This window comes from Phalacrocorax aristotelis, chromosome 12 (genome assembly GCF_949628215.1).
Source record: "Phalacrocorax aristotelis chromosome 12, bGulAri2.1, whole genome shotgun sequence".
Lineage (NCBI taxonomy): Eukaryota > Metazoa > Chordata > Aves > Suliformes > Phalacrocoracidae > Phalacrocorax > Phalacrocorax aristotelis.
Genome location: NC_134287.1, coordinates 8,041,412 through 8,069,356, shown reverse-complemented (window position 1 = coordinate 8,069,356; position 27,945 = coordinate 8,041,412). Strand labels below are relative to the sequence as shown.

Sequence of the window (27,945 nt, the reverse complement as noted above, 5' to 3'; positions counted from 1 at the left end):
GGTAGGAGACAGTCAGACCATGGGTCAGGTGGGATCAGAGAAGCACATCCACAGCTCTAGAGCACTTGGAATATGGACAAGATCACCTGTCCCTGAGAAGTTTTTCATTATGACTCACTGTCTGAGAGCCATCACAATACACTCAGAACAGTTAGACATGATATGTCAACCTCACAACAGTGACACAAGAAGTCTAGAAGACTACATTCTGCGGTAGTTCACATAAAAGGGAAAAAAATCCAAACCCCAAAACAGAAACATTTTCCAGCATATATAGGAGGCTTCTGCAAGCGCATTATTTTGAATTAGGTCCTCCAGAAGAGCCACGTAGAGTAAGTCATGGCCACCACTACCACACATAAACCAATCTTGAAGAAACAGAATTTTCTGGCACCCCTCTTTATGCACCATATCTACCAGCATGCAGAGAATACCCTTCCCAATCCCACTGCCAGCTTGCTTCTCTCATCCTGCTGGCATCCTCCAAAGCCCATCTGGATCAAGCTCTCAGTGAAAGGCAACCAAATTTGGGGTGGTGATAGAGTGAAGACATGAACAGTGTGACAGTCACAGCAAGCAAGCTGCAGGTTTCATTATGCTTAACACTTTGTTCATGTGTTGCCTCATTTCCTCTCCCTTTTATCCACCTTTATCTCACGAAAGACACCAGTTCAGTGCTACTCAGAGTCCCCACAGAAGATGACAGCCTACCAATGGTAACCAGCTGGGTGGGAGATGAGATGTTAGAAGACTCCAAAAGAGCTTTGGGACAAAGACTAGCGTGTGTTTACATAAATCCTACTATACTGCTTCTCCACTGCAAGTTGTTGCCATTCCTAAAACTGTCCCCCTGTTCCTTGGCTCTTACACAATTGTTGAAGCAGGTGAAGACAGGTTTTTTTTCTTCTTGATGTTAAACCAACTAGTTCCTATAACAGAAATCACTTAGCTACAGCAAGGCATGGCCTGGTTTAGGCTGTTGTAAGCCAAGATCCAAACGGGTGCTTCAGGCCAGCTGACCCCTCTACCATTACAATAAGGTACAGTGCTCAGAGCAGACATGACCAGCACTGCAACACAGAGTTTCTTACTACAGGGCAATATCCTCCGCTATCACCCTCCTTTCAAATGCCAATGGCAGACTGAGGACCAGCCTCCTGCTGTCCTCAGAGTCAATCAACGCTCCTTTAAAGGGGTTAGGCTGCTATCTTAGGACACTACAGCTCATCTTCCCACCTCAGGGCATGAGCACACATCCTCTGAGTCACACCTCTGGCCTCATCTGGGAGGAGTAACAGTGGAAGCTGAGCCTGGTTAGAGGCATCTGCACCTGGGGCTCTCACCGTGCAAGAAAGGTCCATCCCTCTTTGTCCCTCCCTATCCCCAAAAGCAACCCTTTGAAAGGCAGGGGAGGGAACAGACACCACTCTAATTGTAGGAGTGAAACCTGGCATCCCTCCTACCCATCTACCTTTGCACTCTGTTTCTGATTCTCTTTGAACCTCTGGTACAGCTTGTCAGGTCGCTGCCCTCCTGAGAGATCAGAAAAAAAAATATGGCAGTGATTACTATTGTACACTGATTTGCAAGCTGGAAAAAAAGAGACGTAAAAGGGAGAACAGCCTCCATGTGTCAGGCTATGAAAGGGCTGCGACTGAAGCCGCCTGAAAAACAAACCCTTAATTTAAATGTTAATGAAAGTGCTGAAGAGACATCAGAGGCTTTAGTTTCTCTACAAGGAGCAGAATCACCAGGTCTAGAATTTATGGCCCCCTTCACCTCCCTTCTCCCCTTCTCTGCTCCATCAGCCAGAGAAGTTAGGAAAGGAAAAAACCCTAATTTTAACATTAACTCCACACTTCCACCCTGGGATGCAATTGCTAAATTATCTGTTGGCAGGGCACTGATCAAAGGTGGAAAAACAAAGGTACACTGCACAGCCACACAAAGGTAAACAGCAGCCAAGGTCTGGTGAAGTTACGTTCTCCCCAGTGAATTTAAAAAGCAAGAAGTATTGCAAAGTGGAAATACAAACTGCAAACCATAAGGCTGTCAGCCCCCTCAACTAAGTTTCTTCTGTCACATCGATTAAACAGACATGGATTCTCCTGTGCAAACCAAGCAGCACAAGAAAGATGCTTCCCCCAAGCTTTCAGGGACAGACTTTCCCCTCAAGCAAGGGGAAAGACAAGAGAAAACTGCAGGGGGATTTAGGGAAAAAAAAAAAAAAAAAAAAAAACACACAACCAAAAACCAAAAAACCAATATGCAACATAGCTCTACAGGATTAGAAACAGATGTCTGGGTTCTTAGTCAGCTACTGCCTCCCAAAACCTGCTCACCTGCCCACAACCACTAGTGAGGCAATTCACAGTCACAGAAAACACATACATTAGAGTATTGGCCAAAAGTGACAAAAAGGGAGCATGTCATCAGTCATCTTGAGGGCAAAGGAAAGAAACCAAAGTGAAGAAAGGTAAGTTGCACAGCTTCTCAACTTATAGAAGTGTTTGCATATGTGGTTGTTTCTAGAGGAGAGGGAAAAGGGACACGTATGTTCATGTGTTCACCCATGTGAAAAAGACCAAATATAGTCATTATCACACAATTAAGAAAGTAAAACAAAGTCATCTTCCTCCCATCATCAAGAGAACAGTCTCAGGGCACATGGATAAGACACAGATGTCATTTTAGCTCCAGAAGGGAGAAACTGATACTCATTTCCTGCTCTTCAGCTTTGGGGTGAAAGGGCACCAAGTCAGTTATGACTGTTGCATATATCTAGAAACCTGCATCCAGATCACTCTCCGAGGTCAGTAAGAGATGGTAGTTAACGTCACCACTAACTCTGTAAATCCACCCTGGGATCTCACAGTTGAACAGGTTCTTCCTGTCCCTGCTTAAGAAACAGCTGCAGGTCAGAGTCCCGTCTCAATTATTCAAACCTACCAGGCTCTACAGAGATCCCTGAGGACAGCAGACCTATCGCTGCCTGCTATTTTGCTGGCAATGCACAAACCTTAATAAAACCCAGTTACTTGTCCCAAGTCCTAGCAGACTCAGAGGTTAACTGTACAAAGCTACGTCAACACAGAGCACCACTTCAGCCAACAGCTCATCTTGATATGCAGTAGGGGATATCTGCTGATAAAAGTGGAACAAAAAATTAGGGTGGGGGGAACATTATCAAGCATTTTAACCACTGCGCATTAGGGCTTCAGTTGTACAGTTAAAACGACTGCACAGTTGCTCTGACTCAAGTGGGTTGTTTTGCTCTAATGCAATCTGCAAGATCAGATTGTTTCACCTTCACAAAAAGTTTCCAGACAGCTTTAAAAAGAAGCCCTCAGAATTAATCATTTTGATTGTTCCCAGTGGAAGAGAGGCCCATTCAGTCAAGGTGCCTGTCAGTAACCCTTCTCTTCCTTGCTGGGGAAAGGAAGTTTTGGGTATGTACTACAATTTGTCTGAGGTTGTCCACAGGGGCAGAGGTCTGCCCAGATATTACTTCCCCACAATATTCCATGAGAGAGGCAATTAAGTTACAGATATTCAAATTAGCATGTTAAAATACATGAGTCTGGTCTTAACTCCAACGCTGCATGAATAGAAGAGATGGAGCAAGAATGGCTTTTTAAATTCAACTGCTCACAGAACTATTCATTTTCCTTTAAATTAAACATTCAATGCAGACAGCTAGTCTTTCTTACAAACTTTCCTCCTCTCTGGAGTATACCTGCACTTCACCAAGGCAACATTTGCAAGGAGAGGTCATGTACTTCAGCCGACCAATGACAGCTAGAAAAGGAGAGACCATCTTTTGGGCTTACGCACCCAAAGCACATCTCTGCCACAATAGGGCACGTCATGGTTGCCTAATGTTGCCTCAGATAGTACCAAAGGTTTTCTAGCTCTCTATCTATAGTTGCACATTGAAAACCATTTTTGCGCCTCCATCATCTCCTTTCCTGGTTTTAAAATCCGACACACTTTGAGTACAACATGGAAAGACCAGCTCTCAGGATAAATATTTTAAAACCTGAATAGCAAATGCCAGTGACCAGACCCAGCAGGAGAAGCCAGCTTAGATTTGAATACTTTTTCTTAATCCAAAGAATTTCTGAATCCAAGATTAATAATGAATTTAACATCAAGGTCCACTTTTTTCTTTCCCCTCCAGTTTACAAGCTTCTCTATCATTAGGGAAAAAAAATTGCAACAAGTTTTCCCCTCAATAAAGGAACATTTCAGAAGTACAACGTATACCATAAGCCTTATGTTTCTGCAGCTATAAATGCCAGGCAATTGGACCTTATTTTCTCCATAAAGCTATCCCTCAAATTAAACTGTGGACAGTGTTCACTTTTCTTCCTTGACTACTGCCACCTCAGGGAATCACAACACATGAAGGTGCCACTATTCAACTAGAAACCCCTGGGTTTGCCTCACTTTGCACATTTGAATTGGTCCACTGCACTCAGGCTTGCCCTGGTCCCTGAGCACACATAAGTCACTGCAGTAAGCACCAGCAAATGGAAGTTTAACATCTGCATGACGCAGAGTTCAAAAGGCAAATGAACTTGGGGAGAAAGGGATTACAAGCAGCTACGAAACATGGTTTAGGGTACACAGCCTCTCTGTAAGTACAGCATTTTACTAATCCATGGAGAAGGACAGCATTGGAAACCAATTAGAACAGTTGCTGAGGCATGCTGAGGCACCCTATTTTAAGGATACTCTTAGACTCTTCTCTAGTCCCTGATATGACAGGCAATGTGAAACCTACTGTCCCAAGCACACTGACCAGAACCGCTATGCAGAAAACCTGCTGAAAACCCAAAACTAACACAACGCCCTCCCCATCCCCACTACCTTGCATGGCACTGTTAGGGATCCCCAAAGCAATGAAGCTCCAATAGCACATGGATGTGAAGGCACTTCCATGGCTGCAAAGATTATACAAAGTACTAAGCACAGTTCTCCCACACACAGTAAGAAAAGAAGATCCAATACTCTAGGTACCCTTTTACTGCTTTTTACCCTACTTAATCTCCCTTACAGGCATCATTCTGTCTGCAGACCCTCCAAGCATCCAGTCAGCCCAGCATCACTATACAAAGAATACAGAAGCCTCTCCCTAGCTCAGCACATCTGCAGGAGGACCTCTGTAGTGGTATAGGGAAACTGTGGACAAATCAAAGCAGAATAGCCAAATGAGATGCTGAAGCCAGAGGAGACACTTTTTAAGAGCACAAGACTCTGAAGTTTAGTTTGGTTGTACAGGAACTGCCCATTAGAGCAGGACTACAGCATCCACAGCAGAAAACTCAGCTGTGGGTCAGGAGCACATGGGATACTTTCTAAGGAAGCTTCACACAGAGGGAGATATCACTGAAGAAGAAGAAAAGCTTCAACTGTTAATGGGCAGAACTGAAATTCAGTGAGAATACAACCTTGACTACTCTAGAGAGTCTTAGTCCTGGCAAACCTCCAGGTCAGGAAACTGCAGCCTCTCCAAAGCACTTTCAAGGGCTAGAGGTAAAGGAGCCCTCCCTGCTTCTACCCCACTGCATACAACTGCTCTGAGCTGTTCTTGAGTCCATCGTAGAGAGAACTGGTGGGTTCTCAAGCAACAATTGGCCAAAATACTTAGGTGGTTGAAGCCTGATTCTACAGCAGTCCTACACCAGCAGAACTATCCGTTCATATTGAGGAGCTCTCAGTTTACACCAGCACAAGTGAGAAGGAAGAATCGGGAGGGCACGTCAAATGGTTAGGAGGAAGTGGAGGTTATAGGCCAACGTTCAGCCTCAGTGAGGAACAAATGCATCCAAGCTCTAGCAAGAAGGATGGGGACTGCAAGGGAGGAAAAGCTTCACACACAAGTGCATAGGGAATGCATTCAGGTGAAATATGGGCTCTTGCAAATAATACAGAAACCACAGGGCTCCCCAGAGCAGACCTTGCTAGAAACCAGATATTATCTTTTTGATACTCACCCTCATTAGACAGCAAGCAATAAAACCTATTAGTGAAAAATTCATCTCCCCTGCCCCTTGCCCTGGCCCTCCTCCACCACATGCCCTCCTGCTCTGATCCTCTCTCTCTTCTAGGATGGCTGCGATTTATTCTGAGAAGCGACAGGTTTATAGGTTAGCCGACACCTTCTCTGTGGAATTTTAATTAACTTCTCCCATCGTCAATATGTTAAGGAGCAGGGTTCCCATTATAAGAGGTCAGCAGCGTGTTTCAGGCCCTGCTATATCAGCCGTCAAATTGAAGAATTAATGACGTGGCTAATTGGCTCTAATTCTCCACACACACCCCCCAATATGGAGGGGTAAGGGGGGGGAGTAGGGTGGGCTAGTGGGGGAGGCTGGTACAGTCCACAGTCTCATGAAAAAAATATGAGTGCAGTTTAAGCCCACTTGTTCATGGAGTAGCTGTTCCACTGCCTCCCATTTATCACTCTGCAGGGAGGAAAGGTGGGATGGGGGAGACAGTGGGTAAATATTGTGACAGAGAGTGTGCACAAGCGTGCACACCAGGGAGAGGAACACTGTCCTGACAAGAGGCCACCTCAGTAGGTCATCACTTAGGAGTAAGAAGCAGCATGCCACTGGGCTCTAACCAGCCATGGTGCTAGAGCCAGAGCCTGCCTGCTAGAAAAGGCCTTTGCAACACAGATAGAAGCAAAGGACCTCTATCTAACATCTCACAGCAGCATTAACGCACATGGTACTTCTACAAAAACACTGTCTCAAACACTCGGAGCAATGGGATGAGGGAATGGCAAAATCATAGCAGGCCTTGAGGATCATTTCCCTGATAATGCCATTAGCTCCATACCACTAAGCTTCTGCTGCCTGCAAAACAAGCTTCATAATCTAATGAGGACAGCAGTTGTGGGAAGTATTTTGGTTTTGCACAAGCCTAAAATTCACTAGTTGCAGATATCACATGGACAGCAACAACAGCTCTTCTCCCCCAGCCCCTCCCTTGAGTAGGGCTGAGGAAGAATGCAGAAGACCAGCTGAACAGTGCACCAAAGAGACAGATCACTGCCAGTGGAAGATTTTAACAGCAAGACTAAGTTTCTCAGATTTTTGCTTCCTCAAGAATCAAAGTACTTTGAAAAACACCCTGGAAGACACTGGGGTAGGTACTGTCCTTTCCTCCCATACTGAAGTTGTAGTTGTAGCATTATACCCATACTAGAAGCACAGGGCTGCAGGCAGTAGAGGTTGGAAAACCTCATCCCTGAACTCCACTTCCATATTTCCCAGTCCAGCATGCTCAATTTACCAAGAAAACTGAGCACTAGCCACTGCACGCAGCTCCAAGCTGGCTTCCCAAACAAAAAAGCAGGGACTTTTTTTCTTGGCATCTTTTCTGCCAGAGAATGAGAATACAAGTTGGCGTCTTTTCAGCACAGAAAATCTCAAGAGGATCCAGCTCATTGCTTCTAATTAGCAAGGCAGGGTATGTCAGAGAGGTTGGTCTGCAAGTAAGAACAAACAGGTCCCACGTGGGACAGTAATAGGAAAACAGGGCCATTTTCACAGCCCCTTTATGAGGAGACCACTCAGCTCTTCTGGGGAACAAAGACCACACAGTCTTCCGTGAGCTCCTGCTGAGGCACGGACACCTGATCAGCCTCCACCCACACCAAAAGTCCCTGAAGTGTCATAGTGGTGCCTTGGAGAGATTTGCGGACACGCAGCCTACCCAACTCCTTTACTTCTCTCTGTTGGAAATTGGGAATAAAGATATCTCAGTTACCTTAATAATGGGCTGATAGCAATGGACCACACTCGATCCTCTGTCTGCACTGTATGTAGACACTGCCCAACTCTGCCCGCGGACAGGGACCAAACCTAAAGAGAGAGATGCATGTTATGCTATATCACCCAGAAGGTAGGATGCAAGCTGCTAGCGTTGTGCTAGAAGAGCTACCAAAACCAGCATGCTCACCTTCCCCGAGATCCTCTCCCTGAATTCCCATTACTTATTTTGAGGAGCAGAGCCTTCAATCACTGGCAGAAACAAGCACTAAGTTACACAGAGATTCAGCTTACGCGTATCACCTTCCATCCCACTGGTAACAGAGAGAGCACCCCCATTACCACACATTCTCTAGGGCAGCACTCAACACGGAGACTTATATTCTGTAGTTAAATAAACAAGAAGTGGGATTTGTTCAAATCTGCTGTTCCCTTGAACAGTGTGGGAAGACTATGTACCATCCCCAGAAAATTTCCATTCATATTGTCTATGAAATTGTTCATTATCCTGTACAATATTTTTTTATAAACCCACCTCTTTTCAACCAAGTTTAAGTGTACCCCAGACTATTTTCAACCAGGCCCTCCCTTTGCTCACTGACAATGTGAAAGAACCTCTTCCTGCCCCCATCTGTGTGTACATGCACACTCCCTTCCACCAGTCCACCACACACCCTGCTTTGTTTTTGAGTCCTAATAAAGTCCCCCAGATTCTTGCTGGGGCCTCTGCTGATGGCCCTCATTTTCCCCACTTTGCCCTCATTCTTGCCCCATAGGACTCAAGGCCCCAGTTTTCTATAACCAACCCCCAGTGTTTCACTTCAAGACTTCAAAGCTAGGAGTGCCTTATTTGTTTGTTTGTTGATAATGCCCAGGATTGCAGGCTATTCTTGTCAGCGGGGAATTTAGCACCTAGTGTCAGCAAAAGCAGCAGCAAAGCTTAACTCTTTTAAGGCATCCCTATCTCCCACAGGTTAAAAATATTGCTCAGAGCACGCTATCTGGTGCCTATCACACAGGAATGTACATTAGCAGCTCTTCAGGGCTTAGTCCTAATCAACACTCAGCAGAGCCCTCAATAGCTTAGACACTTAGAGCCCCTTTAAAAGGCTGGTAGGGATTCCCTTCCACCCTCCAAGAGTCTCACTCATGCAAACAAGGCAGCCTACAAAAGAGATGATAAAAAAAAAAAAAAAAAAAAAAAAGAGGTGAACATCCCTAGAGCCTACGCTGTGGAGAGCAATGGGTGGGCAAGATCTCACACTACCTCCAAGAAAAACAGCCTTAAATTCCCCAGCCTTCAGGAATTTGTTCTCAAGGTCGGGGAGGTCTATCCTCTGGCTGCTGGGGAAGCAGCAAGAAGGCACTCTCCCAGCAAAGACACTCCACAGAACACAGAGGAGCAGCCCTGCTTAAATGTGAGACAAGCAGCATCAAGGCCTTGCTCCCAGGAGGCAACAGTGCTCTTTGCATCTGAGCACTGTTCAACTTGGGAATGTTTTTACCCAAGAGTACACCCATACAGAGGGACCAACGAGAACAGAGAGGGTCACGCTGCTCAGCAACATGTCAGATAGTTACCCATTACCACACACTTCCTATAAAACCTTGAAAGAGGTATTTAAATCTTTCTTTGCCTCAACTTCCCCTCTTGCAGAACAGGAATAGCAGTTTTTCCTCTTACCTCCATTAACGCTCTACGATATGCACCAGGGACCAAGAGCATCCATCAGCCTTCTCTGAGCAACAGCCAAAGCTTTCAGCAACCACTTCTAACAATGAAACAAGTGGTTGTGAAGTTCCTACAGGTACTGCATTGTGCTAGCAGGACAAGGGTGAAACACCTACGCAGAGTTTCTTAAACTACTGAAACAGAGCTGGTTACAGCACAGGAGAACAACTCTCCAGGTCCATGTAGGAACACAGCACTGCCAACCAGATCCAGAAGGACAAAAATCAACAAGGTCCTGCCTCAAAAAGAAATCGCCAAAAATTATACGACAGGATTCAGTGATATCAACTGGAAGAGAAAAATGGGAGCTAACAGTATTCATAGTCTAACTTCAGTCCTGGTTTGCAAACCAAGCACCATTAAAAAAAACAAAACCAGAAAAAACACCAAACATCATGCTATTCCTTAAAGAGATCAAATATACAACAGAGCATGTGAAGCAGCACCAGCACTGCATCACAAAGCAAGGATGTGCTTGAGATACAAATGGCAAATTTCAGACTAACTGGCATGGATCTCTGCTGCACTGTTAGACCAATGTACACTGAAAGAAGCAAAACATCAGCTGCCACCTTCTGCACTGCCCAGTTTAAACCAGCAGCTGATGTCATAAAGTACTGCCAAATCTCTTTCTTAAAAGCTTGGCGTGCCAAGCACCTTTTCAGAGATGTGAGCCTACGCCAAGATACCCAGCGGTCCTCTTGCAGACACATAAGACAGGGCTCACAGCTGGTTCTGCTGACACTTAAACATTCCTGGTGCAAGACCTCTGAGGTCACCTCTGCAGCAGCACCTGCAGCTGTTGGAACATCACTGCTCACCTTTGCTGATCTGTCCCGGGAGCCGCTGACAATGAGGCCACCTTGGAAGTCCACACAGTTCACCTCCTGTTCATGCGCAGCAAACTTGACGCTGTAGGAGCCATGTATCTTGTGAAGGACAATATTTCCATCTCTAAAAAACAAATCCCCAGGGAAGGAGTCTGTATCAGTTGCACCTCCCTCAGCCATGAACCTTCCATTAGTGCTTAGGAGTGCCACAAAGACCAGGACTGATCTCTCATGGGAGCTGAAATTCATGCAGCATTATTAACCCTCTATTCCTCACACATTACCTGTTCTCTTGCAATCCCACATCTGGCCAGTCAAAGCCTGATCTGCTGCACATAATTTTCCTGCCTATCTTTCCACCCTCCACTTTGTGCTAAGCTGCAGAAACTAACAGAGCAGCCATTCCTCCTCCTACTGCTTGGAGCTTGCCAGAACCCTGGCTGGATGCTGAATGACTGGAGTAAGGCAACAAGTGAGAGGTCATTCTCACCCACGTCCAAGCCTCAGCCTTTCATTCATTTCAGAGCAGCTGTGCAGGGTATTGTACTTTGAATTAACTACAAAGACATTTAGACGGTCTTTCAGCCAATACAGTTACTGGAATTTTAAATGCATGCCTTCATTTTCACCTGAATTTTGGGCTACAGTTCACAGTGGAGAGTCTCAAAGATACCCAGGGCAGACAGCCATGCTTGCATCTCCCAATTCTGTACTTAAGTGCTGTGTATATTAATAGCTAAAACTTCGCAAATAACAGTTCTGCCATTTGCTGTAATTGAAAAAGGCCAGTCAAATGCAAAATTAATTGGAGAAGTGTGTGTGTGCTGGAATGCTTGGCAGTTTTCCCCCTCTTCACAATTGTATCAGTAGGTCTAATAAACATACATTTGTCTCTAGAAAGCTTTGTGCACCACTGCAGTCCCACTTAACCAGCCGTTCTGAATACTAGAACACAGTCTAGCCACTCTGACTAACAGGGAAAGAAATTAAAATTGCACATCAGGCAGGATTGTCTGATCAGTCAATTCTGATTAAACAATCCTGTGGACATCTACAGAAGTTCAAAAGAGAAAAGGACACTTTATAAGGTCAACAGCATGAGACTCGGTTCCTCCACTACTGCAACAGAAGCTTTTTCAGGACAGAACCAAATCATAAACAAGGAAGCAACAGCACTTGAACGCAGCCAAGCATGAGGACACTGTGTAGCAAGTTTGACCCCTCTGCTCTGGGCTGGAGTTACACAAAACCCTTCCAACTTCACTGCCACACTCCTTGAGCCCCTTCATTCATCCATACTTACCCCCCTCCACTGACGATGTGGGAGTTGACAAGAACAAAGCGACACACATCCTCCTGGTGGCCAGAGAAGATAGCCTGAGGGTGACGCTGCAAACCTGCACCATCTGGGCAAAGCCGGTAGGCCTGGATGTTCTCCGCTTGAGACAGGTAGAGATACTCGCCATCCAGCTCCATCCAGGGCATCAAACTGCAAACAGACAGCAGATTGGGGGGTGGGGGAGTGCAGGGGTGGGGACGAGAAAACTCGACAAAATAAAAAACCTTACATACAAAAAGAAAAAAAATAAAGATTGCATATGTAAACATATCAACAAAAGCAAATGCCCACTCAAGAAAACTGAAGTTGGAGCTGCCGCAAAAGCAGGGGTTAATATAGTAGCACAGCTAAGAAGTGAAGCTTTGCCAGCAGCATACAAAGCAAATCACATTGCTGGCATTTTTCTAACCAAGAGCTGAGGAAAAAGCAGCATGGAATCTCCGAAAAAGAAGATGGCCAAGAGTCTAGTGAGTTTAGATAGGAAACACTTAAGGCTCCCTGAACCCTCTTCATGAGCTCTGTACTTTTTAAGAAACTAGACTATCAGACATTTGTGAGCTATACTGAGCACTTCTAACGGAGCCTTCAATATAAGGCTCTTAGTGCAAACAGTCAGTCCTGATACTGCCCAGAAGAGACCACACAGCTGCCACTGTTTCACGCGTGTCTGAGCAGGGAGCACGTCACATCAAGTAACACAGGTCTTCCTATAATGTCCTCCACCCCCTGCATTCTCTGTATGCTAATACATAAAGCAGCAGGGTAAGCCTGAGGCTATCCAAGAACTGTGCTCATCCTGTAGAGGAAATATTTTTCTACATTCACACCTCTTCCACTGCTGAGCCAAAAGCAATTGCAGAGTAATGTCTCTTGATTTTTGTTGCCCATCTTCCAGAAGAGCCCATACATCCTATCTGCCTCATGCTATCTACGGGACAGTGGCAGCTTTCTGCAGGCATGTTCCAGGCCAAGAGCAGTAGACTACTAAAGAAGCTGTTCCAAAGCATTTGGAAGATCGGAGTGTAAAATACACTTCACTTCGTGGGAGAGCAAGGAGACACTCAAGCAACGTCTGATTCAAGTCTGTTATCACAAGAAGTTTATTTACTCTTGAAACAAAATCAAAATAAAGAAAACAGAATGGACTACAATGCACAGTTAGGAAGTGCTCTCTTTCCTCAAGATCTTGCTTTTGTGTAGCCTCCAGAGAATCAGCAAATAGGCCTTCTGGATATGGCAAGGCCAGATACAGAGAGACATGGGACTCGTGTCCTATGGCGCACGGATGTGTGAAATTGTCTCCCTCCGCAGTCATTGGCCAAGTGCACCAATACCCATGCAAACACTGAGCAAAATCAGAGCCTTTACACCGAGCAGCCTTTCAGTTTTCAATCTATTCAGGAACAAACTGTTTGAAATCAGGGGGGCTTCTCAAAAACCTGTCTCTGCCTTTTTTGCAAATCATTCATCCTCAGAGGTCATGATTTTCTGTGTCTGCAGAGCCATAAGGCAGAGCCACACCTCATAACATCACAATGAGGGACTAGAAACAAGCAAGAGGACAGATTGCTTATTAGATAGAAGGTTCCTGCTTGCCTGCATTAATCTCCAATAACAGGCTTTTAGTCACATGGACAAAGCCGGTGAGCATAGGTTACAGTGTTCATTTGGGACTTGATCATATGCATGAAAAAAGTAAGAGGCATCTTTGGAGCAGCAGCTTTGGTTTTAGGCAGACTTTGATCTCCCCTTCTTTCCTCCAACTCCTACGCAGTCCTCTAAAAGCAAGTGAATATCCAGCTTACCTAGACTACAGCCAGTTTCTGTGGCTCTCCTCCTGCTGCAGTTTAGCTTTTTACCTTTTTCTATGGCTTTTTCATAAGGAGAAGTAACAAATTTGAAGCAGGATAAAGGAAAATTAGAGGATGCAGTTTGGATGGTGGCCTCATTAAATCAGTCCTTGCCTTTTCACTTGGGAAGCTGGTTTAGCAATGATCTTTAACATCCACAGAGCTGGTCTTCACAGATGGTCACAAGCTCGCAAGCACTTCAAAGGCAGGTATACAACCTGCCCCAAAAACCACTCTGCTCATTACAGCTGTTCCCAGGACTTTATACAAGCATAGGTACATTATTCATCGCTTCGATCTACACAGCACAAAAAGGCATGAAAGCTCAGTAGCGGGTCCCTGTTCTTTAGCGTCTAACAAACCATAGTCTCTCTCATTTCTCCTTCTGTCTAATGATGTGAAAGCTGAAAATTTAGATGTGCTGTTCAGACAAGAGACCTATCTTATACTCTGCTTTGAAAGCTGAGTATGCCTTTGCAAGCAAGAATTTAACAACAACCTCCTCTTGTTAATGTCAAATATGCTTTTTCTTCCTTTTTTTTAAGTGAAGGAGGGAAGCATATGGTAGAAGAATGGCAATCACCATTTTAGATTTGTACATCCAAACCAGGAGCCGGGCTAAAGCACAGGAGACAAACCAAGCATTCTGAGGGGACACAGGACCACGTCTGGGATCAAGCCATGCTCATTATCAGAGGAGGACAGGAAGATGCTCATGGTACACAGCAATAGATATGAACATTAACAGTTTGAAATCTGTAGTGGATCACTAAATCCAACTAGAACTGCACAGATCAGAACAATGCCAAATTCAAGCTCTTACTAAGAGAGCAGCTCTTGACTGTCAGACTGAATCTCTAGGGCCAAACAGCCACTCCAGTTAGCCCACAGTCCAGCTAGTCAGCAACATCCAAAACAGGCCAGCAATATCACTTGTAAGACCCCGTGGATCACCAGGAACAGGAAACATCTCATTTTGGGCACAGATGCAAAGCCAAGGCCCTGCAGCAGCAGACACAGCACGAAGTAGAAGAGAAAGGAGCCACTTGCTTGCATTTCCATTTCAGGACCGCCTCCCTTCGGCAACGTCCGTGTCTCCAGTTCTGAGATACTTTCACCCTTTCCTTCACTGGAATGCCAGCCGCTCTGCAGACAAAAGGAAGAGAGATGAGATTAGCAACCAGGACTGATGCTACACAGACAACAAACACACTCAGGCTGGTCACAGGTATGCCCTCACTCTGTTTCCACAAATGATGAACTGGCAAACATTGATGGTGCCTGAGCCACACTAGGGCAAGTGCACTCGTGAGAGTTGACAAGAAAGGAACACTGAGCAGAGTGGGTGCTTACCAGCAAAGAAAGCCTGATGATCACTAGTGTACAAGCCTTAAATCCGATCAAGATCTGATCTAGTATACTGAATGCAACACAAGTTCAGACAAAAATGTAATCAAAAGAATGACAAGGAAAGAAAGTACCAGAACAACCAGAGAAACAGGACATCACTCGTCTAATAGAGACTAAAGAAAGCCAGTAAAGATATGGACAACACCATACAAGAGCAGATAAACGAAACACTAGTCAGGAGAACACAAACTAGAAGCTAGAAGAGTGCATCTAGCCAGAAGACTAGTAAAGAAACTGCTCCAGACCCTCACCTGCCTGACAATCACATAACCAGATGCAATAATTAGAAATCAAGGTATGTTCAAACTGAAAATAAAATTTATCCATCTATAACCACCCAATGCACATGCACAGAAAAACGAACTATCTTTTGCAGCAGCTCACCAAAGGATAGAGAATTCCCCCACATCATTGTCTGACTCTAAGTAGAGAATTTTCCAGAGTTACTAGAAGAGAGACTGTAGTTCATAAGCAGTTGCTGGGATACAAATCAAAGTTATTGGGATGAGCTGAAACAAGCCAAGATCAACACAGCTCAAGTGGTGACAAAAGGTAGGTACCACAGAGACCTGGGACCAAGGTCTCCTTAGAGTCTACATGAACATACCCAGTTCAAGCAGCTGTTCAACATCTGTTTTGCTTTCATGATTAAAGAGGGGCTAAGTAAGGCAGCTTTAGCTCCAATCTTTCTCATATCATAAACTTAATTATTCAGTATCCTTGGTGGAGCTGCTTAGGTAGAAAAGATCAGGGAAGTACAAACAAGAAGAAACTCTTGAAGTTATCCTTTGTAACTAGGGGTTGTGAACCACTTACTAGATTACAAGAGTTTACCCCCCCTTCATGCATTTCTCAACAGCCAATGTTCCCAGATGTACAGGATGAACAGAAGATCCTTGAGACGGGGACTGGTGCCTGAACAGAACCAGTTCCCTCCTCCCATCCCTACTGTGTCCCCAACCCACTTCCCAAAAGTGGGATTTTTGGGTACTCTGCCATTTTTAAAACAAAGATTAGCTCCCTGTAAATAAATATCTCCTATGGTTGTTAATGGGTGTAGGAATCTCTAACCTGGCCCTGGGGCCTGGCCAGATTCTCATTTTCCCAGCCTTCCTTCCATAGCCTCAGGCTCCTTTTTTCTGCTCACCCTTCCCTCCCCTTTTCTATGCTTTCCGGCACTTAGTCACCATTATAATTTGACCGCATTCCTGGGCATGTGACCCATTTTAAACAAAAACAGAAACCACACACAGAAAAGCTTTTCGCCCCCTAGAAAGCTTTGCATCTCTAAGTTTATGATCAGTAGAGCCACACCAAATAAAACTGCACTGAGGAAGCTACAAGCTCTTTACTTTTCCTAACCCTTTAAAAAAATAAAATAATAAAACTATAGAGTTAGTCTAGGCTGCAAGAGGAGGAATTCCTTTTTTAAAAAGGGAGAACTTGCAGGAGCTCCTGGGGCCAGATAGCGTCTGAGATGAGGAATGCACAGCACTGTAAAGTCAGGTCAGGTCCAACAGCCTACTCATTGCTTATTACTCTCCCAGACAGAGAGCTCAGACTCTCCGCCTACATCCAATTCCATTCATTACTCCGAAACACTTCTCCTCCCCACACTCAACCCTCAGTTAAGTTCTCCCCCCATACAGATTTTAAGCCACCAGCTTGCACAGTGATGGAAAACGCACTTATGCCACAACCCCCTCCTGATGCGTACTGGCCCAACCAGACATCCTGAGCTCAACACACAAACTCTACTAAGACTAGATGTAATTTCCAAGGCTCTGAAAAAGGTGAATCTAAGGCCAAAAAAGCAGCCTCCATGTTGCACTGCTGGTCACTTTTCTAATTGGGGGCAGGCCTTGATCCTCCTGCTGCTCAAAGCAGAATTTTAGAAAAGTCACACATTGGCTTGGCCCACTGTACCAGTGCCCTATTGCAGTTACTCCTGTAACAGACACCTTGTTCTTCCACACAAATCAACAGTTCCTGTCTGGAAGGTTGAGGCTTGGGTGGGGAGGACTATATGGGGGAGGGTCTAGTGGGGTTTTGGGAGGTTTTGTTTGTTTTGTATTTTTGTTTCTTTACTGTTAATAGATTTATTATTCATTCAGCCTGTCTCTTCCATATATCAGTTCTGGATCCAGCTCATTTAAACATGTCTTAGAAGCATCCACCTTTCATTTCCCAGATATTTAACCAAAATAGAGGCAAGAAAGGGGACAGAACATATGGAAGTCAAGAAAAAGGGGATGTAGAAATTGGACTGATTCATCCCTCTCCTTTGCCAATACCAGAGCAGCAGAGACTGAACTGCAATAATTTCAAGTGTTGGCCAGAGACATTTCATCCCCTATACCAGAACAGAAGTTAAATCAAGCCCATTGATAGAATAAAGTGCTGAGATATAATTCAGTAATTTTATTTGCTTCCTCAACAGTACCCCCATAGCAACTGCCAGAATACGTCAAAAAAAGGTGTCAAGCATCCCAGCAATGCATGAGAGCAGTTGTCAAATCTTAGAAAGTTAAAAAGGGCATCACCGTATAAACTTAATCATTTGATAAAAAAGAACCTTTTCTCCCCTACAAACACTGTTTTGCTTTGATCATGATTGACACACTTTCTATACATGCAAACCTTTAAGAATTGTTCCATGATGACCTGAGACAATCAACAGACCTCACATCTACACAGAGTGGTTGACTTAACCAAGTACCTCCCACTTCAGCAACTGGATCAAACATCCAAAGGTTCATAAGGTGGGTTATTCTCCTGAAGACAAATGCTATGTAAAATGCTGTGGCGGGACCACTATCCACCAGCCAATGAGCACCGTGACCTTTCCTAGTATGCAATCCAGCAAAACAATAACCCACATGCTTAAAATTCAGTACACGCTTAAGTGCTCTGTGAAATCAAGACCTGGGCATTCACATTCTCGGAGACACCACCCAACAATGAACTTCAAGGTTCTTGAAAGCTGGCTCACTGAGAAAGGACAGCTATTTTTACCAGGACCTACAGAGCCCTGCATCAGAAAGCAACTGAAATAGAGCCCGTCATCCTAGAAGGATGACAGGAAACATGGGATGAAGGAACCAGTGAACACTGAATGTGAAAACTCAATGAAATTCAAGCAAAATATTCTTGAAGCCCAGAGTCCATCATTTTATCACCTCTGCTAGAGCATCACAATTATCAACAGCTGATAAAGTTATATGATCCAGAACACATGAGGCTATCTTTGTTATTAGCTAATTAATCCAAAAAGCACTCCATCAGGATCCCAAACCACATGGTGCAATAAGTGACCTGAGCTAACGCACTTATCCAATTGCACGTACTCCTGATGGAAGTCCCTTTACAAAGACTTTGTTAACACTAAGAAAAAGAAGCTGATCATTTCTTACAATCCAAAAGAGTTTTAGGATAAAAGTCATCCCAAGCAACCCTTTATAAAGGATTTTTCATTTCCCCCTTCCTACCTTACCCCACCCTCAAAAAAAGTTAGAAGTATTTTGCTCAAATTATGGATTTCCTCTCCTTCTTGGCAGAGTTACCAAAAGAAATATAATATTCCTCCTGGAGCCTACTACCCAGCTGCTGAAGTGAGAGACTGGGACTATCCCCAGCAGCACCAGTGACCCAGGTGACCTCAGCCACCATGGCAGTCACTGGCCTGGGCCCCAAAAGAAAGCAATGAAAGAAAGAATCATTCAGCCAGAGACTAAGCACATCTCCTCCTAAAGCTTCACCTCCACCAGTTTTTGCCTTCAATGATCTCCTCCCCAGCCAAACTCCTTTACCACCAGAAATGGTATTTCTGCAATAGCAAGACCTTCTGTGCTTTACTACATCCCGAAGAGATTCCTACTGGCCGTCTACAATTTCAGCATGTGCCAAAACAACAGTGCCTGCAACAACATATACCATGTTACAGAAGATAACACCAAAATGTCATACTGTATATTTTCCCAGCTGCATGGGGCATCCTAACCCATCAAAATCCTTCACGTTTTGCTACAAGTGCTGACGAGCTCATCTGGAAATGCAAGTCTGCAGAGACCTGCTGAGACTGAATCTCTTCCATGGACAAAATCTGCTATCTGCATAAAAGCTGTCACCAGTCTGACTGGAAAGGTCATATAGAGGAACAAATAGGTCACAGTGGCTAAGCCCCACTTTCAACCTTGGCCCTGTGGCAGGGTTGTCTAACACAGGGACCAACTGCACTTATTTGTGTAGTCCGGACACACCTGTTGAGTGGCAGGGTCTCAGTGCAGTTACAAGTCATGGGCCACCAACAGACAGCCAAGAGGGAAAAGCTATTTACGTCAGGAGCTCCTGTTGCTGTCCTCAACAAGTCGGCTGACTTTCAAAACGTCTCTTCCAGGACAAAAATTCCACCTGAATTCCTTTAGTACATGACCCTTATTTAGCTTACCGCGAGGTTCAGTCTGTCTTCTATGCTCCCCCCCTTCCTACTTGACATGGGTTCCAATAACTCTGAGATGGATGGGAGCTCTGCAGACTGTTCTCTCGCTGTTCCTTGCCTCCTTTGGTGTGCCTATGCTAATGCAGTTAGATGTTACTAGGCTGTGCAGGTTTAACGCTCCACCTCACAGCTCTCATTAACAATTCACCTGCATGAAGAAGCCAGAGACTCTAAAAAGAGCCAGAGCTGCAGGTAAATTTCTGTACAGGCAGCAAAGACACATACCTTCACATGGGCTTTACAAGAAAATCATCATTGCCACGACTGAGCCAGACTACTCTGCCATCAGATGCCTTCTCCCTTACAAGTGACTGCAATGGGATCATGGCTAGAAATTCCAGGCAGGGTTTGGCCTCTCTCAGGGACTTATGTAGCTTTTCGGGGATGAGATCTGGGCTGCTTCAAAAAAATGCACAGCCCTGGGAAGATCTGAGAAAACCTGCAGGTGCTCAATAGTTGTAATGAATATTCTCATTTGAAAAAGTAGACTGTCAGAGTAGCATTCGGATAGAGCGAAACAACCCATAGCTAGTTCGGTTATGCAGGTTACAGGGATAATAGCAACAAGCAGAGCATGCATTTTTTTTAAGCCCTGAACTAGATAAAATTCTTCTTCCACTTTGAACTTGTCAAGATTTTAAGGGAAGGGTAGGCAGGCCTCAAAGAACTCTTAGAAACAATTTCACACTCCCCGAACAAGAAGCAGTTTCAATATTGAGAAGCTGTCCTAGCAGATCTATCCTGCTCAGAATTATCAGTTTAAAGATGGAATAAGAACAAATCTAACAGAAGTTTCTAAAAATCTCTGACTTTTCCAGTACAAAGCAATAGCTGTGTGCCCTCTTCCAGGCTTTTGCTGTTATTGCAATATCCTCCCCAGAGTATTCCCCTCTGCACCATCCACACCAGTTCGTTGCCTACTTAATTTCTGACTTAAAGTAATGAAACTTTTGTAAAACAAGTTTTAAAAAGATGAAGGAAACTGGAGCAGCTTTACAGGCTTTCACACTCCCTCCCCCTCCAATACTGAAGGCAGAGGTCTCCTATGATTGCTGCAGTTTGCGTTTGGATTTGACTTGCAAAGATTGGCCATTTCCTGCTCCTGCAGGTGTATGTATTTTTCCAAGATCTGGAGAAAACACAGCTTTTATTAACTCACAGAAATGCTTACACAAGCTCTTAAATACACAAAGACGATAAATTCATCCATTAATGAACCTGTTTCTCTGAACTGCAGAATATACCATGATTCTAGAGGGCAAGGCCAAACAGGAGTCAGAGAGAGAAAACATGCAGTGGAACATTTCTGTATTTTGACAACAGCTATTAATATATTACAAAGAGCATGTTGTCAAGCTATTTAGGTTGCAACTTTTAACTTGCCCTCTAAAATTCCTTTGTAACAAAGAGGAAATAAGTTTAGCCCAGCTGCAACTTTATTCCTTTCCTCCATGCTTTAAATAAAGAATCACCTTGCAAGGAGCTTTTTGCCTCTCCGATTTCTCCAGTCCAAGGTGGTCCAGCAGGCAGGCACTGGATGAAGGCTTAAAACACCCTCTGCTATTCCTGGCTCTGACACTGACCTGCTGCACAGAGGGCAGCTTGGTTGACATCTCCCTGCCTCAGCTTGCCCTCCCAGCCCTTGTTTACCCTGGCTATTTAGGCAGCAAGCTCATCAAGGCAGAGACTGCTCTTGCTAGGCCTGTACAACAGCTGGCAAAACAGACACAGACTACCAGACACAACTGTAATATCACTATACTCACCAAAAACCCCAAAGGCTTTGTGCTACTGCTCAGCTGCAGTTAGCTGCAGAAAGTGTTCTTAATCCTTAACTTTTCTGTGATATGCTGCCATGCGTTTTTGGAACAAAAATGCTCCATTCACCTTACGTCAGGGCTCCACTCTTGCTTCAGCAGCTCCTACTACTGAGTGAAGCAAAAATCTTCAGCATAGGGACTATCTTTTTACCATCCCCATGACAAGGTCTTGTTGCAGTACAAGTCTACAAATAAGATTAACATGACTATACAGAACAAGACATAGACAAGACAGAGAGGCTTGTAGGACAGGTGCCAAGAACCACATCCATCTAAAACTACTCTATGCTTCCATAATACCGACACAACATTCTGTTAAGCATTTGCTTACTGCTGACTCAGAGAAGAAAAAGCACATTTTTAACACTAAGAATACACTTTAAGAACCCTTCCAAGCCAGGCCCTGCTGTCCTTAATATACAGTAATTCACACTGATGCAAATCTAGTGATTCCCCCACCACCGCCCCCCAAGGAATAAAGTGTACGGAAACATTGCTCAAAGCCAACTTCTTTCTTCTTCTGCAAGTGCACGACTGAATCAATATCTTAAATACTTAACTTTGCTTACATCCACAGCTCCCACTTAGCTGAATCTACCAGAAAGGGCAGATACAAGACTATGAATATGCCTTTCAGTGTAACAACTAGTGTCTGGGATTAAGTCCCCATCTTCCTTTGATAACATTAGCAAATCAGTTTAACATTTTTTAAGCCTAAGTATGTGTCCTGAGATAACCATAGCTGGCAGTTTTTAAAGGTAGATAGTCAGGATGAGAAGTAGATAATTTTAAAAATTAAATCAAATCATTTCAGGTACACTACAATTTCTCTTTTCCATGCTGCTAACAGTTAGGGTTTTACAACCAGTTTCTTATAAACTTTCTCTGCCCTATTTCAGCGGAAACAAGTTTTATAAGCAAGCTGACTGTGAACAGTTGCTTCACATACAAGCTAAAGCCTGTTCCCTCTGATCTTCCTGTTGCAATTATCTGAAGATATACCTAACAGAAAAAACATTTTAAAGAAATGGTGTCATTTTCAAGTTAATCACCCTTTTAAAAAATGGGGAAGGGGGATAAGTTTCACAGCTATCTTACACTCTAGGCTCAAATTTATCTCTATTTACAAAGCATTAACAGATGGCTTATCAAAAGCCATTTAACAGCAGAAATGATCAAACTATGCTGAGATTTTTTTTTTGTTTTAAACAGTAAATACTCCCTAGACTAGTTTTTAACTTATGCCAGCCTCTCAGGGACCATCAGTTTAAGACCTAATGTTAGAACCATGCACGTTATTTCATTAAGTACATTTACCATAAACGATTCCAGCCTTTGCTTTCTCAATTGTGGACAGCATTGCACAAAAAACCTCTTAAAAGCAAAACCCAATGTTCACCTCATGCAACATTACCCAGAACGTGCAACAGAATCTTCAGCTCTTGAGTCAAACCCAAGCTTGACAAACTCAAGATTTACTCTATATCACTAAGAAAGCACAGTTATCAAGAAGATCCAGCTATCCATCATCTTCATCACCATTCTATTCACCTAGTGATATTTTAGCTTAAATACCTACTCAGCTCAAATTTAACCTTCAGCGAGCAACCTACTGGGTTACCACTTAGAATTACTATCAGGAAGAAAGACTACGTGCACAGAAGCTTACCTCAACCCCCTTCCCAACTTGTATCAGTTAGTTAAATAAAATATAGCCTCTCTGCAAATCTTTCTCCCTCAACTGCAAGAGCAGCAATCTTAGAGATTGCTCTTGATCTTGGAGACATGCATGCGAGCAAGTGGTATGGAAGAGGCATGGCTATTTAAAACCCTCAAGCTGCCACAGAGAGTATTAAACTCTTCTTCAGCTAAGCACAAATTTTACAGCTGTACAACAGCTCAACACATGCACTTGTGCTGGTTCTTCTGGAGATGTACAGATACCCAGACCCACCTGTACTGTGATTATGTCCTTGTCTTTTATCTGTTGCCAGAGCAGTCTACCCAACTGGAGCTAAACTGCTGCAACTGCACTGAGATGCTGGATCGCCACACAGGGAAAAGAAGGTCTTGGCCTTCAGGTATTCTCCGTAAGATCTGGCATGCTATTTCAAAGAACTGAAGATTGTCTAAGCCTTCCATGAAGTTAAAAGTAATTAAAGGACTCATCCTCTAGATATATCTCAAGGTTCCTGCATAACCAGCTTGTAATGTCACCTGGTGTGTTACCCATGATTGAACTCCCTAGGACCAGGGCAGTGCCAACCAACGCTAAAAGCAGCACTCAGAACTAAAGTTGTTTAAAGAAAACTTGAAAATAGGACTCAGCACAAAAGCACGTCCTAGAATTACAAAAAAAAACCCTGTTCGTAGCAAACCTAACAACACTGAAATCCCTGGGAGCTTATGATACTCAAGCAGCCTTCCATTCACTTAAACCCTCTGACCTAGCAAACCTCTTCTGTAGTTGTTTATAGACCTGAATTCCTCTGCAGGGGGAAGTGGTGGTCCTTACATACACTGCACCTGCTCTGCTGTACACCTGATCCCTCCTGCAATTGAAGGAGCATAGTACCACCTTACTCTTAATGAAAAATACAGAACTTCATTTCCTCAGGAGACAAAATCATATATCACAGTAGACTGAGTCCAACACACGGCCATTCTGCAGCACTTATTCCTGCTGACTTCCAAGGGAACCGTGCTTAACTTTCAAGCTATGAAGACTTAACGGGTTGAAGTGCTGGCCTAAAAATGCAACACAAGCATTTTCAGCACCACTGAAGCTCTGCTCCTAACAGCAGGAGCCATAATTGTTTCTCTAAGGTCTGTGCTATTGAGGTAGCAATATGGGACAGCAAGAAAGGCCTCAGAACCCGACATCCCTTCTTTTGATTCACATCAACACAATGTTTACAGAAACAGTAGTGAGTCACTGGATGACAAACAAGATCCTGGCCTGGCACTTACAAGGAAACCATACAAAGGGATTCACAGATCCTAAGAACATAAACTTCCTCTTGGGATCCCACAGCAGCAAGAAAAGCCCATATTGTATGGCTGCCTCCAAGTGGCGTTCCATAAACTAGCAAATTTGAGAGAGGAAAGGCAATCTCTGGGTCCTTACCAACCACTGCCAAGGCCCAAGCCCCAAAAGCACTTCATTTAGAAAGACGCTGGTGTCACACACAGCAAAGCCAAGAGGGATCACACCTATTCTTAACCTACGATGTGCTGTTGAACCAGGAGGGGCCGAGAAGCAACCCCTATCCACAAAACTTTAAAACCCAGAAGCCACAGCAGTCCAAGAGTCAACCTCCTCTGTGACGGCCATCATCAGCTACACCAGCAGGCTGCTCACACCAGCAGACTGCTCCATGAGTGGAAGAATCTAAGAAACATGTATTCCTGGGGCCCCCCACCACGAAGGCTCTCGCACCTAATAATGTACATAAGCCCACTCTCCAGCCCATCCCCAAGACACCAGCCCAGGCCCTGCTCTCCTGCAGCTTCTTCTCCAAGGTGTGTTTGGGACTATGCCAGGGGCCACTGCTCAGAAGCAGGGAGGGAGCGTGGGCACCCAGGACCCACCCCAGCTGCACACAACGGCTCTGCCCATTTCCTCGTGCTTCCACCGCCCCTAGCTTGAAGCCCCCGACCCCATGTGTTTTGTTAGGAGGAGTTTGGGGTGCCCAGCTGATCTGGGAAGGGCATCAGGCCCCAACACCTGAGGGCCGCTCCCACCGGGCCGAGGTGGCCCGGGAAGCCCTCACCATACTCGCCCGCCTCCCCGCGGGAACAAAAGCCGGCTCCCCACAAACCCCCAACCCTCCGGGGCAGGGCCGGGGTCAGGCCCCACCAGCCCGCGCCGCCACACACGGTCCCTCCCCTCCCGGGGCGGCCCCACCGCCCTTCCTCTGCCCTCGCCACCCCTCTTGGCGCAGGCTAAAGACGGCGCAGCCGCGCTTCGAGAATAGTCCTACACACCCACCCACCCACCCCACCTCCCTCCGCCCTCTCACGGCAGCGGGGAGCCCCCCTTAGCGACTACGCCAGGAGCGCGGAACGCCCCTTAGCAACCAGCTAGGCCGCAGCATCCCCGGCCTTTCCCAGCCGCCGCGTCCGCCTCACCCCCGCCCTTCCGCCGGGAAGGCCGCGCTTACAGGTCGGTGCCGAGCTGGGTGAAGCCGGAGTTGAGGCAGCCACGGGCTATGCGCCTCCAGAGGAGATCACGGCTACTGAGGAAGCGCAGGCGGCGGCAGACCTGGCCCAGGCGGCCCAAGGCCTGCGCGTCCAGGTAGGAGCAGATGAGGAGAAGCAGCTCCTCGGGTAAGGCCCAGAGCGGGGAGGGGGGGCAGGAGGAGGGGGGGGAGGCGGCCCGGGATCCCCCTTCCGCCGGGGGGGATCGGGGGCTGCCCTTCCTCCCCATGGAGCAGCAGCTCCTGCCCCTCCTCCCCGGGAGCCGGAGCTGCTGCTGCCCGGGGGAGGCCAAGCCATGGACGGGGGCAGCCGCTCCCCAGTCACATGGGGCAGGAGCCTCTGCCTGTCACTGCCCCCCTCCGGGGGAGGAGGTGGCTACCGGGGCGGGAGGGGGCACGGAGCCGCCGAGCCCACCCTCGTTAGCGAATTAATTCATTAACGGGAGCCGCTGGGACTCCCCCCGCGCAACTACACACACACACACCCCGACCCCCTCGGCTCGGCTCATGGATCCGTGTTCTTCCGAGTCGGGATTAGTAACACCACCTGACCCACATATTCATTAATAATGTAAATAATTAATGGCGGGGATAGTGATCCCAGGTAACCAGAGCATCTGCTCCACCACCTGCAGCAACCCCAGCTAGACACTGCACCCCCGCAGAGGAAGGTGAACAGTAAGGTGATTAATGCTCATTAATTATCTGTGAGCAGGGTCAGGAGCGCCTGTCACCCGCGAAGTGACAGCAGGGGTCATCTGGTGCTGCATAGCAGTTTTCAACACTCCCAAATTGCTGGGCCACGTAAAAGAATGGGTCTTCCCCACATCAGAGCAGGCCCTGGCTACAGTGGATTTGAGGCTGGCTTTTCGCAGGGACCCTTTGATGCAGCCCCTTCCCCCTCCCAGGGCTCCACGGAGCAGGGGCTGAAAAGTGCTCAAACTTCACACGTGTCTGTACGTATATACAAGCACATTGCCACAAAAGAACAGTTCATAATAACTGAGACATTGTTGCCATCCACAGGAGCCTGGAGTATTGACAACGCAGAAGGATTCTGGTCCAAAATGGCAAAGTAGTCCTCAACAGACAGTGGAGTAGGAAAATATGAGTCTAGTGTTGTGTTATTCTTTCTTATAGTACTTTCCACTCTACAGAAGCCTGAGATGCTTGGGGAAACTTCTCCTCAAAATGAAAAAATAGATAAACTGTAAGAAGTGCATCATCTGCCTAGAATGCTTTGAACAGGTATCACTTACTTACCCACCACAGCCTACATCTCCTTTTGCACAGTGGAGTAGGAAAATAAATGTCAGCATATAATGAGGTTACCATAGCATACAGGCCTTTAGACAGTACTCGCATCCTGTTCCAGAAGGTCATCTTGTCTGTGTAATCTCAAGCACTCAAATATTCATACAACTAAATCACCAACTCTGGAAGCTTATACGTGAGACGTTCAAAACTGCTGGCTGAGGAACTGTCTGGTCTACTTACACTGAGTTTCAATACACCCTGGAAGTCAGGGAAGTTCCAGAAGGCAGCAAATGTTTTATCAGCATTTATAATGAATGAATCAGATGGCCCAAGTAATTAAAAATTTCTCAACCTAAGTTTGAGCTCAGGTGAAATAACAGCACATCTGGTACAGGACTTAAGTAGCAAACTGAAAGGGAGTTTGCTGGAAGAATTTTTCTTAACATGAGATTACGGAAACTTGGTGTGAATGCAGTTTTATATCAATATCTTTTTGATTACATTAAACATAGCTCTTTTGTAATAGACTTTGGCAATGTCTGAAACATTAAATTTATTAAAAACTGAATGACTTCTCCATCCTAAATTGTTGTTGTAAAGACAAATTTATTATCAAGTTGGTCTTTCTCTAGTGGGATCCCACAGAGACAGCTTATGAACCCTACGTTATTGAATATTTTTACTAGCAACCTGGAAAAAAATCAGAAATCATTATTAGCAAAGCTTTGTAGAAGGCACAAAGCATCAGGCAAGAGGCGAGGGTGCTCATGGCTGCATAACCCTATGTTAAATTTAGGTATAATCAAATCGTATGTATTTCAATCAAGCCAAATGTGAAGTCTCACATCTAGGAACAAAGAACGTAGGTCACACTGAAAGGATGTAACTCTATCCTGCAAAGCTGCAGTTCCGTAAAGACTTCATTAAGATGAATAATCAGCTGAACGTGAGCTCCTTCTGCAGTGCTGTGACCAAAGGGCTAGTGCTGTCCTGGGAAACAAACAAGAGCTGGGAGGTTCTTTTACCTCTGGTTTTGACTCTGTTGTGACTGCTTTGGAAATAATTTGTCGAGCCAACATTTCAAGAAGGATGTTGAAAAACTAGAGGGGTTTCAAGGAAGAGTAGTAAGAATGATTACAGAACTGTCAAACATGTTTTATAGTGAGACCCAAAGTGCTCAGCCTATTTAGCTTTCTAAAGAGAAGGTTAAGGTGTGAGGTGATCAT

The 27,945-nt window shown here is 45.2% G+C and overlaps 1 protein-coding gene and 1 long non-coding RNA gene across 3 annotated transcripts in view; one reads left to right on the top strand and one right to left on the bottom strand.

Annotated features, from left to right (window-relative positions):
* The window catches only part of FBXW4 (F-box and WD repeat domain containing 4), a 62,837-nt gene extending 36,880 nt beyond the window's left edge, over nt 1-25,957 (bottom strand). Inside the window, exons 1-5 of one of the 2 annotated variants that reach the window (XR_012662777.1) lie at nt 25,427-25,808; nt 14,586-14,681; nt 11,650-11,835; nt 10,338-10,470; nt 7,783-7,877 (exon numbers count right to left, since the gene is read on the bottom strand). Coding sequence is in view for 1 of the 2 variants with exons in the window: in XM_075107251.1 (XP_074963352.1) it covers nt 7,783-7,877; nt 10,338-10,470; nt 11,650-11,835; nt 14,586-14,681; nt 25,427-25,692 (776 nt within the window). In the remaining variant the exon portion in view is untranslated. Of the gene's footprint in view, nt 1-7,782; nt 7,878-10,337; nt 10,471-11,649; nt 11,836-14,585; nt 14,682-25,426 lie in introns of both variants that reach the window. The other variant, XM_075107251.1, reaches the window with a different exon arrangement.
* LOC142063472 (uncharacterized) lies at nt 25,434-27,305 on the top strand. Its single transcript, XR_012662778.1, has 2 exons — nt 25,434-25,560; nt 26,489-27,305. It is a non-coding gene; the product is annotated as an uncharacterized LOC142063472 (long non-coding RNA).
* The last annotated feature ends 640 nt before the right edge of the window (nt 27,306-27,945 follow it).